The following is an 11,944-nucleotide window of genomic DNA, read 5'->3' on the forward strand; positions in this document are numbered from 1 at the left end:
ACGTGAGATCCGTCACGTACATTATCACAAACCCTTCCACCCCGTTATTTCCAAAACACGCCTTCTTTCTTTTCCGGTACTCAAAATGATGTGAGCCAACCACTGTCCCAGAAAACGCTTTTTTTCCTCCGGACTATGGATAGAACGATATGTCAATCTTTCATAGTGCATTTTGATTGGACAGTCTCTGTACGTGGTCTGAGGCAAGGCTCTCTTTTTCGTCACTGGCCTTCCCCTGTCACTTGACGTTTAACAATACTAGACATCCTCCTTCATTGCCTGATATTGCAACAGAACGCATCGCTTCCTCCTCAGACCCGTACAGCTTTTGCTCTATTATCTATCGCGCAGATAAACTGGTAAGTTTTTTTTCCATGAACTAATCCTTAGTTATGATAGATGATGTCATTTTCAGCAGACATTACTGTATTATTGTATTTATAAGCCTCAAGCTGAATATGTAATAAATACGTACTTACGTATGTATGTATAAATATGATGTATGAATGATGTCGTATTTTATATCTGTAGTTGTTTAAGTATTACAATAACGTGTGACTTCCTATCGGCAACTCCCAATGTATTACAAGGTCATACGGATGCAATGGCAAGGACAGACGCGGAAGTAACGCTTGCCACGAATTCACATGGGATGTAATAACGCGCATATTATGTAAACTGTTCATAGCGCGCAAATAAATCCAGAAATATCACACAAGCGCTCCCCAAAAGACGATCAGAATATCGTGTACACGCCTACGTCAACGGATGCCAAAAGCGAATCCCTCACGTACGCACGGCATGTGAAAAATCTATAGAGTGCAACGCACTGGCTATAAGGGAAGATTTGGATGTATAATGAGATTTCAAACGAGTGTCATGTCGGTTTTCACGGTTGAAATGCTCGCCAGCATATTTGAGAGGCTTTTGTTTGAGAAATCATACGCTCTCCTCCGATGGCGCACATAGGCAGACCAAGGTTATATTGGAGTCTCATCGTGATAACTAGCCTGGACAGATGCTAGTGGGTTATATCTACTCTATCGTCTAGGGTAGGTAATTCCCTCGGCGACAAGTTCGTAGTAGGCCAATTTCACCTTTTTTTCGCCTTCTCGCCATTAAATTTAGTTAAGGACGAAATTGAAGCCTTTTCAGCCATGTACGAACCGGTTGCAGGGGGAGTGTTTCACCGGAAGTGGCTTTATACAGGGGGTGGCCAAGGCTACTTCAGGGGGTCCATAGACCATGACAGAAAATGTGTGTGTAACCCTAACCTGGCATATAAAGAGCATGAATGATTGCTGTGATTGCTATGATTGCTGATTAGAGGTAGAAGTGATAATTCACTTCACCCAGAGTTCTTCAATGTGGCAGATAGTGTGGTCCAAAAAGGTTACTTCACTAGAATTCTTTAACTTACTATGAATAGTCGGTGTCTCTACCTCGGAACTGCAGCTCAATTTATTTCTCTCTCTCACACACACACGCGCACACACACTATACTCACATACTGGAGAGACTTGGGTCACTCTGTTTTCATGAATATACAATCTGGGTCTGAACATCCAAAATATTTTCAGAAAATAAAGCTCAAGCACCAAAGAGATAAGATAGCATTTGTGTGTTACATACATTGCAGTTTATTTACAAAACATTTAATTGACAAAAAAACACTGCAATTTGACGTACCAGGTATCAAGCAGAAATGGACTTGAAAAATAAAAATAATTTGGGTGCAGGTTTTAATCATGACCAGAGGGACCGCCTAAGTACCAAATTATCCTAGGTATATTTAAAACAGCATAATTCTGCAGTTCTGGTGAGAACTAGCAAACAAATCCATTTTGAGGGAGCGTGCCATTCTTGACTCAACACTGAGAATTCCGAGGTGACTTAACCCGTCATCAACCATCGTTGTCCTAAGGTGGGTTTTAATCAGTTTTAAAGCTGAGAAGCTTCTCTCGCAAGAAGCACTACTGACTGGTGTAACAACACACATCTTACAAAGTCTAAATAGCTCATGGAAGACCTGTATCAAGTAGAGGTCGACCTCTACTTGATGCATCTAATACATTAAAATAACACAAGAACCATTAGTGTATAATAAAAAAAAAAATGCCACAGCCATCAAAATAAGAACACACATCAATCAACAACCAACATTTTAAAGTGAGGCTTAATCTGACAAAATCATCTATTACAAGCTGAAGCTTAACTTAAGTTCTGAACTGGGCATGTGACTGGTAGATGCTCTGACTTGGTGGTGGTAGACTGGGTCCTTGTGAAGTCTGACCACACAGACTCTGACTACCCTCAGGTAGGGAGCTGCTCTGAGGTCCGGTGGTGATGCAAGGGCTGGGGTCTGTTTGCACCTGATCTGCCTGTTTGTGCTTCTTTGAAAATAAGTCTGATATCTCTCCCTTTCTTTTCATGTTTAATTGACCCTATGCAAAAATAAGACAGTCTAAATCTAAGCATCCAATTACCCACATTTTAGTCCAATCTCAATCTCAATTGCAAATCCCCATTATCATAACTGTACCTTAAAATCAACTACCAGCCTAAGTTACCAGTTAGATCATGGCTAGCCCTACTCTGCAGTAAGTAACTTAGCTAGCTATCATTTCGTACACCTTTACGATAGCAATCAGGCTATCTGCAAATGGTGGTGATCTTTTAAGTAACGTTAACATATTTATAATAACAATTGTTCATTTTGAGTTCAAGTACGAAAATCTGAGTTAATGGATTTCAAATTGCTGAATGTTAACTTGCTGAACACTGACAGATGTAGCCTACTAGTTATCCCACATTAGCTAAACATTCATATACTGTAATTTACGACACTGTACTGTATATGCGTGTATTACTAGCACAGATGTAAACATAATGTTTGGCTAAATTGGGAACCGATCTCTCTTATCTGATTAACTGTCTGTTAATGGAGCCAAAGGTCTAACATTAACTTACACAGCGACTCAACTTTCGTAAAAGTTGTTCAGGAAACCTAAACCTGATGCTAAACCTTAAAACTTATTTCAAATATGATGCTTTCACCAATTGCGAAAAAAGCTTGTGGAGCTGTGGATATATTCTTTCTTCTTCTGTATGTTCTTCTTCTTCTTATTCTTCTGTACCTCGCAACCAACGTTAATATCCACTCTTCCTCGTCCTCGATTTGAAAAAGTCCAAATAAATGCTTCTTTCAACAAGAGGTGAAATGATATGTTAATCAGCATCAAACTGCCAGTAGCGAATTACATTTTGGTTACATTTTGGGGTGGCACCCAGGGTGGCCAATTAGATGTCAGGGGTGTCCAGTGCCACCCCGGACACCCCTCTGGCTCCGCATGTGATTACCGACTATGCACGTCAAGCTCAGAAGATAGTGGAGATCTATAAAGTGCACTAGTGGCTGCCATGCTACATGATAACCGCTTGGAATAGACACTAAGCTAGCGAGGGCTGTCAAGAATGTCAGTATGGTTATGATTACCAATGTTAATCTATTTTTTTAACATAATACACATAGGTAATTTAGTAGCATAGGCCCAGGCCTATACCTTATGATGCTGCTATGACAGTTGATTGAGTCAGTGGCAACAAACCGTCCATGCTACAAACACTGCATCTATAATCTTTTCAACAGAATGATTTATAACAATGATTTCTCTCCCTCCATGTCTCCCTCATTCATCCCCCTCTCTCCTTCACTTCCCCCTCAATCCCAACTCCCCTCTCGCTTTTGCACACTCTCTCTCTCTCTCTCTCTCAGTAACACAATGCCTCACTCATTCCCATTCCTCTCTACGGAGCAGAAGAAGGAGCTCAGTGATATTGCTCAGAAGATCGTCGCTCCCGGCAAAGGAATCCTTGCTGCCGATGAGTCCACAGGTAGAGGAATGCCGAGGAGTTCACACACACGGATCAGATCACCCTCTAAACACACTCATACATGGCATATCAAAGATATGGCGTGTAGAATGGCGCCGGAGGGAATGTCTGATGTTTTACATGCTCCTAACCAACTGTGCTATTTTGTTAGTTTTTCCCCGTTGTTTGTACATAATGTTGCTGCTACCGTCTCTTAGGACCGAAAATAACTTCAGAACAGCGATTACTCAACTCGAACTGGAAGAGCCCAACGCGAAGGATATACTGCTGTCTCGGGAATGGGCCCAAATTTGCGTGAAGAAAAGATGGACGAAAAGGGAGCGCAGGTCGGGCTGCCGTCTGAGAATTCGTAGGCGAGTGAGTAAACTCACACTGCCATTCGTTCTATTGGCCAACGTGCAATCATTGGAAAATAAAATGGATGACCTACGATCAAGATTATACTACCAACAACACATTAAAACTGTAATATCTTATGTTTCACCGAGTCGTGGCGACGACACGGATAATATAGAGCTGGCGGGATTTTCCATGGACCGGCAGGACAGAGAAGCTACGTCTGGTAAGACGAGGGGCGGGGTGTGTGTGTCTATTTGTCAATAACAGCTGGTGCGCGATGTCTAATATTAAAGAAGTCCCAAAGTATTGCTTGCCTGAGGTAGAGTACCTTATGATAAGCTGTAGACCACACTATCTACCAAGAGGGTTCTCATCTACATTATTCACAGCCGTCTATTTACCACCACAAACCGATACGGGCACTAAGACCGCAATCAACCAGCTGTATAAGGCCATAAGCAAACAAGAAAATGCTCGTCCAGAAGCGGCACTCCTAGTGGCCGGGGACTTTAATGCAGGCAAACTTAAATCCATTTTACCTCATTTCTACCAGCATGTCACATGTACAACCCAGAGGAAATAAAACTATAGACCACCTTTACTCCACACACAGAGATGCATGCAAAGCTCTCCCCCGCCCTCCATTTGGAAAATCTGACCATAATTATATCCTCCTGATTCCTGCTTATAATCAAAAACTAAAGCAGGAAGTACCAGTGACTCGCTCAATATGGAAGTGGTCAGATGACGCGGATGCTATGCTACATGACTGTTTTGCTAGCACAGACTGGAATATGTTCCGGGATTTATCAAATGGCATTCAGGAGTATACCACCTCGGTCATCGGCTTCATCAATAAGTGCTGCCGCTTTCAAGGAGCGGGACACTAATCCGGATGCTTATAAGAAATACCGCTATGCCCTCCGACGAACCATCAAACAAGCAAAGCATCTACAGGATTAAGATTGAATCCTACTACACCGGCTCTGACGCTCGTCGGATGTGGAAGGGCTTGAAAACTATTATGGACTAAAAAGAGAAACCCAGCCGCGAGCTGTCCATTGACACGAGCCTACCAGATGAGCTAAATGTTGTTTTATGCTCGCTAAGAGGCAAGCAACACTGACGCATGCATGAGAGCATCAGCTGTTATGGACGACTGTGATACCGCTCTCGGTAGCTGATGTGAACAAGACCTTTAAACAGGTCAACATTCATAAACCCGCGGGGCCAGACGGATTACCAGGACGTGGACTCTAAGAATGCACAGACCAACTGGCAAGTGTCTTCACTGAAATGTTCAACCTCTCCCTGACCAAATCTGTAATACCTACGTGTTTCAAGCAGACCACCATAGTCCCTGTGCCCAAGGAAGCGAAGGTAACCTGAAGAAATGATTACCGCCCCATAGCACACACATCGGTAGCCATGAAGTGTTTTGAAAGTCTGGTCATGGCATACATCAACAGCATCCTCCCGGATACCTTAGACCCACTCCAATTCGCATACCGCCCCAACAGATCCACAGATACATAATCTCAGCACCCTGGGACTAAACACCTCCCTCTGCAACTGGACCCTGGACTTCCTGACCACAGGTACTAAGGGTAGACAACAACACGTCTGCTACGCTGATCCTCAACACTGGGGGCCCTCATGGGTGTGTGCTTAGTCCCCTACAGTATTCCCTGTTCACCCACGACTGCGTGGCAGAACACGACTCCAACACCATCAAGTTTGCTGACGACACAACAGGTCACCAACAATGATGAGACAGCCTATAGTGAGGTCAGAGACCTGGCAGTGTGGTGCCAGGACAACAACCTCTCCCTCAATGTGAGGAAGACAAAAGAGCTGATCGTGGACAACAGGAAAAGGCGGGCCGAACAGGAATTGCCCGTAGAGCTCCGAGACAGGACTGGGTCGCGGCACAGATCTGGGGAAGGGTACCAAAAAATGTCTGCAGCATTGAAGGTCCCCAAGAACACAGTGGCCTCCATCATCAAGAAGTTTGGAACCACCAAGACTCTTCCTAGAGCTGGCCGCCCGGCCAAACTGAGCAATCGGGGGAGAAGGGCCTTGGTCAGGGAGATGACCAAAAACCCGATGGTCACTCTGACAGAGCTCCAGAGTTCCTCTGTGGAGATGGGAGAACCTTCCAGAAGGACAACCATCTCTGCAGCACTTCACCAATCAGGCCTTTATGATAGAGTGGCCAGACAGAAGCCACTCCTCAATATAAGGCACATAACAGCCCGCTTAGATTTTGCCAAAATGCACATAAAGGATTCTCAAACTATGAGATACAAGATTCTCTGGTTTAATGAAAGCAAGATTGCATGCCTTTCCAAATAATGTCCAATCAATTGAATTTACCACCGGTGGACTCCAATCAAGTTGTAGAAACATCTCAAGGATGATCAATGGAAACTGGATGCACCTGAGCTCAATTTCGAGTCTCATAGCAACGGGTCTATTTATGTAAATAAGGTATTTCTAAAAACCTGATTTGCTTTGTCATTGTGGAATATTGTGTGTAGTTTGATGATGATTTAAAAAAATATATATATTAGAAGAAGGCTGTAACGTAACAAAATGTGGAAAAGGGGAAGGGGTCTGAATATATAAATATTTTACATTTATATATATTATTATTTAACCCCATTCCAACCCACCTGTAGGCAGCGTGGCCAAGCGCTTCCAAAGCATCAACGCTGAGAACACTGAGGAGAACCGCCGTCTTTACCGCCAGCTCCTCTTCACGGCCGACCGCGTAGAGCCATGCATCGGCGGAGTCATCTTCTTCCATGAGACCCTGTACCAGAAGACAGACGACGGCAAGCTGTTCCCTCAGCTCATCAAGGAGAGAGACATGGTGGTGGGCATCAAGGTGGACAAAGGTGTCGTCCCCCTGGCCGGGACCAACGGAGAGACCACCACTCAGGGTGAGAGACAACAGTGGGCCGGGGCTAAGTAACCTTTGACCTCTAGTATTGAGCTCAACTTTGCTACGTATGCAGATTTTATTCAGGGATGGTTTGAAGAGTGAAACTGGAACAAAGTGTCGAGTCATGTTTATTTCATAATATTACACATATCCATCCCCTCTCTTTCCCTCCTCTTTCTCTCTCTGCCTGTCTGTCTCTTGCTCTCTCTGTATGTCTCTCTGTCTCTCTCCCTCAGGTCTGGATGGGCTGTACGAACGGTGTGCCCAGTACAAAAAGGACGGAGCTGACTTTGCTAAGTGGCGTTGTGTGCTGAAGATCACTGACACCACCCCCTCAGAGCTAGCCATCAAGGAGAATGCCAACGTGCTGGCCCGCTACGCCAGTATCTGCCAGATGGTGAGACACACACACACACACACATACATAAAGAGCAAGAAACATACATTGAACATGTGGGAACATATCGGCACACATAAAATTAGTTTGCACACACTTGGCCATTCCCCACTCAATCTCCACAATTGTATTATTTTTATTATAAATGTTTCACATCTCTGCTTCAAAAAACAATATCGCCACTATAATGACTTATCAAGGAGTTGTAGTTATTTTAGCCATATTAGCTTGAGTGCCTAGTAGCCAAATCCGGTGCCATTGATATGCTGGGCACAGACACCCCGACCAATAAAGTTTTATTGTCTGTTCTGTAGTCATGACGCTGGTTGCCATGCTTCTGTGCCCTTCCCTAGCATGGCATCGTGCCCATCGTGGAGCCCGAGATCCTGCCAGACGGAGACCATGACCTGAAGCGCTGCCAGTATGTTACTGAGAAGGTGAGGGATCGCACCGACTAACAGAAAAACAATGGCTACCTTCCAATGGCTATTCTAGCATGCCACTTAAAATGCATGTCTGCTTCCTTCTAAGTAGGCTGTGTTTACAAAGGCAGCCCAATTTGAATCTTTATACCACAAATGGGTCTTTTGACCAATCACATCAGATCTTTTCACATTAGATCTTGTTCAGATCTGATCTGATTGGTCAAAAGACCAATTAGTGAAAAAAATGTCAGAATTGGGCTGTCTGTGTATATGAAACTTTAGTGTGCTAGTGTGGGTGTTGGAATAGAGCGTACTTAGTCTAGGTAGGATAGGAACACTCATTAGATCAATCAGTCATTCAATCAATCAATCAATTTCAACATCTCTAACTATTTCTGTCTGTCTCATCAATATTTCTTCTATTTCCTTTCTTTGTCTCTTTGTCTCTTTCTCTCTCTGTCTCCTTGTCTCTCTCTCTCGCTCTCTGTCCCCTGTCTTTCCCTCTTTCACGTTCTCCTTCTCTCTCCCCCTCCTCCCCCCCAGGTTCTGGCTGCAGTGTATAAGGCTTTGTCTGACCACCATGTATACCTGGAGGGCACCCTGCTGAAGCCCAACATGGTCACCCCAGGACACTCCTGCTCCCAAAAGTACAGCAACCAGGAGATAGCCATGGCAACTGTCACCGCCCTGCGCCGCACCGTGCCCCCGGCTGTGCCTGGTGAGAAGGAGAAATGTATAGAAATATGGACACACACATGCATGCACACACGTGTATCTCCCTCCCTCCTCAGCTAGCTTTTGAGGGGTGCAACCCGTAGAGATGCTTGAGGGAGGACGCTCACGTGTGTTTGTGTAGCAGAGGTCCTGGTTTCGAGCCAGGTATGTGCCGAATCGGGAGGAAGTGGTACTCACTAAGCAAGCAGCATGACGTCCTTTACACACGCACTCACTCAATCCACTTTCCACACACATGCACACACACACACAACCCTCCTCCCCTACACACATCCACTCCCCCTCTCTTATCTTACCCTTCCTCTCCCTGTCTCCCTGCCTCCATCCTTCCCCAGGCATCACCTTCCTGTCTGGCGGCCAGTCTGAGGAGGAGGCCTCCATCAACCTGAATGCCATGAACCAGTGTCCCCTTCACCGGCCCTGGGCCATCACCTTCTCCTACGGCCGCGCCCTGCAGGCCTCCGCCCTCAAGGCCTGGGGAGGCAAGCCAGAGAACGGCAAGGCCTGCCAGGAGGAGTTCATCAAGAGAGCCCTGGTATGACCCACACAGAGAGAAGAACATGAGGGAGGGAGGGAGATACGATGGGTGGCATTGAGACCTGGGTTCAAATAGTAGTATTTGTTTTCTTTCAAATACTTTGATTGAGCGTTTCATTGAGCCTGCCTGCCGTGAGTGCCCGGGGTTTGTACTTTCGGAATTACTACATTTGTTCCATTGCACCAAGCTATCAAAGTGTTCCTAGATTCACTTTTAACCATGATAACTCCCAATCTATCAAGTGACCCTAATGCAGCACAGCTGTCAACATTCTCAGAGTCAGGTGAAGGCATTTATATAGTTAAGCCTGATGATGATACCTTGTGCATAGTTCAACAGTTCAACAGTAGCAGTGAATGCAAACTGAAATACATGGGCATTACGTCACAAGCTTCTTATAATTATTGCGACCCTATGTGATAACAAACTACAGCAAGGCTATTCAGCTAGCAGCCGGTTTATACTTTTATAATGAGCCTTTGATCAATTATTTGAATGTTTTTTTAAGGAGTGGGGCATTCCCACTCCTTGTGTATTTTTCTTTATTGAGGTTAGAGACAGTGAGAGAAAGACAGGAAAGATTGTAAAGAGGTTTGTGCCACAAAGGCGTGGGCCAACACAGTAAATATGTGGCCCTAACCGCTAGACCACCTCAGGCCACCCCTTTGATAAATTCTGAACATTAATTTAAAACATCCAAAAGAATATATGACGTTTAGTGCCAAAATGAGCCCTCTGTCGATATTTTCCAGTAGGATAATCTGTTTTCCTGTAGTCCCACCCAGTAAGTGCTGTCAATTAATATCCCCCAACATATAGCCAAAGAGATGGCAGTGCCACCGCACGAACATCGCTTGTTTCATAGTCATCATGATCTACTTTCAATCACTTGAATGGACTTAATGTTGTACTACAAGTGAGGGATAAAACAGTTAATGACATGATTGAAAAAATGACTGCTTTTCAAAATAAATTGTTATTTTCTCCTCTGATTTGAGCCCAAACTAAATGCTCCATTTCCCTACACTCAGTGTTCAAATTGAGCAGAATGTCATCTGTCGGGTAGCAAGAGCATGCAGCTCAAACAACTGGTTGTCCCATGAAGCAGCTTACAGGAGAACAACAGCGGTAGAGTAGTTCAATTTAAACTCGTTTTTCATAATTCATAAAAAGAATGCATCACTGATTCGTATTTCCTGCGACTTTCTGAAGAAGTAACCCCTTTTTTGTAACGCCTGCTTGTGTGCGCCCGTGTGTTGTGTAGCCACTTAGAATGCCAAAATAGTTATTTTTTAAGGCTTTCCCAAAAACCTTCCCAATTAAATGTTGACTCCAAAGTAGGCCTACCTGACAGAATGATATCATGATGGTTTGTAGCCTATAAATCTGGTGGTCATTTGTTTTTGCAAACTCTGGACTACAGTCTGGACAGCCCTGGACTACAGTCTTTAGGATAAGGTGACAGGTCCTAGACAGTACTACATACACCATATAATCCTAATAAAGTAATGCCATGTGGTGTGTATCGGATGTTCCTATAACAATGAGATAGCAAGAGCAAGTGGAGCTAAGTCTCCATGTGTGGGGAGACAGAGGGTCTGTACTAATCGTTGCCTTTTATCCCTTTCGCTTTCTCTCTCACACCATCTCTTTCTCCATCTTACTTTCTTCTTTCTCTCTCTACAGAACAACAGCAAGGCCTGTCAGGGCAAGTATGTTTCCTCTGGAGACAAGGGTGCCGCCGGCGGAGAATCCCTCTATGTGGCCAACCACGCCTATTAAGTATGGACCCACCCCTTTCAATATCAAACCACACCCACACTATCCACTCAGCTGATACAGTTCTGTCCCGACCCCGCCCCCTTCTCGGGCCTATTCCTGTTACTCTTTTCTTCCCAAAACTCTTCCCCTCTTCCACTTTTTTTTTTTGTTGCTTTGGGATTGTGATGTCACTGTTATGTCATTGTGTAGTTCAGGAAAGTTGTGTGTTTTGTCACTTTTTTTTATTTTAGCACTCAAACATCTCCCCCGCGAGAAGAATCTGTGATCCTCTGCCCATAGTCATTCCCCATTCACTGCTGAGCTTGAGAGTTCCAGCTCTTTGTCCCCCCCTCCACTGCTTACATGCTCCTCCTCCCCAGACTGCCCCTCCTGATTCAGTGTTGTCATCTTGATGATTCCTAAGTACATGTGCCTTCTTCTCTCGACTGAAAAAAACACTAGAGGAAGACTTTTTAGAGTATATTATTAATGTTTGATATTCTATACACTGGAAATAGAAATAAAGAATCATATTCACTAAATGCACTTTTGTGATATCCTGTTTTGGGTTCGGGCAGACTGCCTGCTCTAAAGAGACTGCTAGGTGGGGGTGTAACTACCATTATATGTGACAGCAGGGTCAGAAAATGCTTGTGGATTCACAGCATGACATGCTGAAGCCATAAAAACATGAAAAAGAACGATGCACATTCGTCTAAGGAATACAGTAATATTGTAGATGCCAACTGACCGGCAATGAATGCCACATTTGAACAGTCACAAAATATCAGCCTCACACTGACAACAGTTAAAACAACAGACTCACACACAGGTTGATTCTTTCAGAGTTGACTCAATAATTATTGCAGTATGAATAGTCACAGTCAAGAAGTCACACTCACAATCAG

General features: G+C 44.3%; 1 protein-coding gene across 1 annotated transcript; it reads left to right on the plus strand.

Annotated features, from left to right (window-relative positions):
* The first annotated feature begins 204 nt into the window (after positions 1-204).
* On the plus strand, positions 205-11,578 carry LOC110521904 (fructose-bisphosphate aldolase A). Its single transcript, XM_021599850.2, has 8 exons — positions 205-359; positions 3,776-3,894; positions 6,915-7,178; positions 7,417-7,577; positions 7,931-8,014; positions 8,546-8,720; positions 9,073-9,272; positions 10,962-11,578. The coding sequence occupies exons 2-8, from the start codon at positions 3,783-3,785 to the stop codon at positions 11,055-11,057; spliced, it is 1,092 nt and encodes a 363-aa protein (XP_021455525.1). The 5' UTR covers positions 205-359; positions 3,776-3,782; the 3' UTR covers positions 11,058-11,578.
* Positions 11,579-11,944: the final 366 nt, after the last annotated feature.

Source organism: Oncorhynchus mykiss, chromosome 30 (genome assembly GCF_013265735.2).
Source record: "Oncorhynchus mykiss isolate Arlee chromosome 30, USDA_OmykA_1.1, whole genome shotgun sequence".
Classification (NCBI taxonomy): Eukaryota; Metazoa; Chordata; class Actinopteri; order Salmoniformes; family Salmonidae; genus Oncorhynchus; species Oncorhynchus mykiss.

What these genes read in the sequence shown, in the direction of transcription:
- LOC110521904 (XM_021599850.2), top strand. Translation starts at nt 3,783, where the DNA reads ATGCCTCACTCATTCCCATTCCTCTCTACGGAGCAGAAGAAGGAGCTC. An exon ending in TGCTGCCGATGAGTCCACAG is followed by an intron (nt 3,895 to 6,914) that starts GTAGAGGAATGC and finishes ACCCACCTGTAG; the next exon opens with GCAGCGTGGCCAAGCGCTTC. An exon ending in GCCAGTATGTTACTGAGAAG is followed by an intron (nt 8,015 to 8,545) that starts GTGAGGGATCGC and finishes CCTCCCCCCCAG; the next exon opens with GTTCTGGCTGCAGTGTATAA.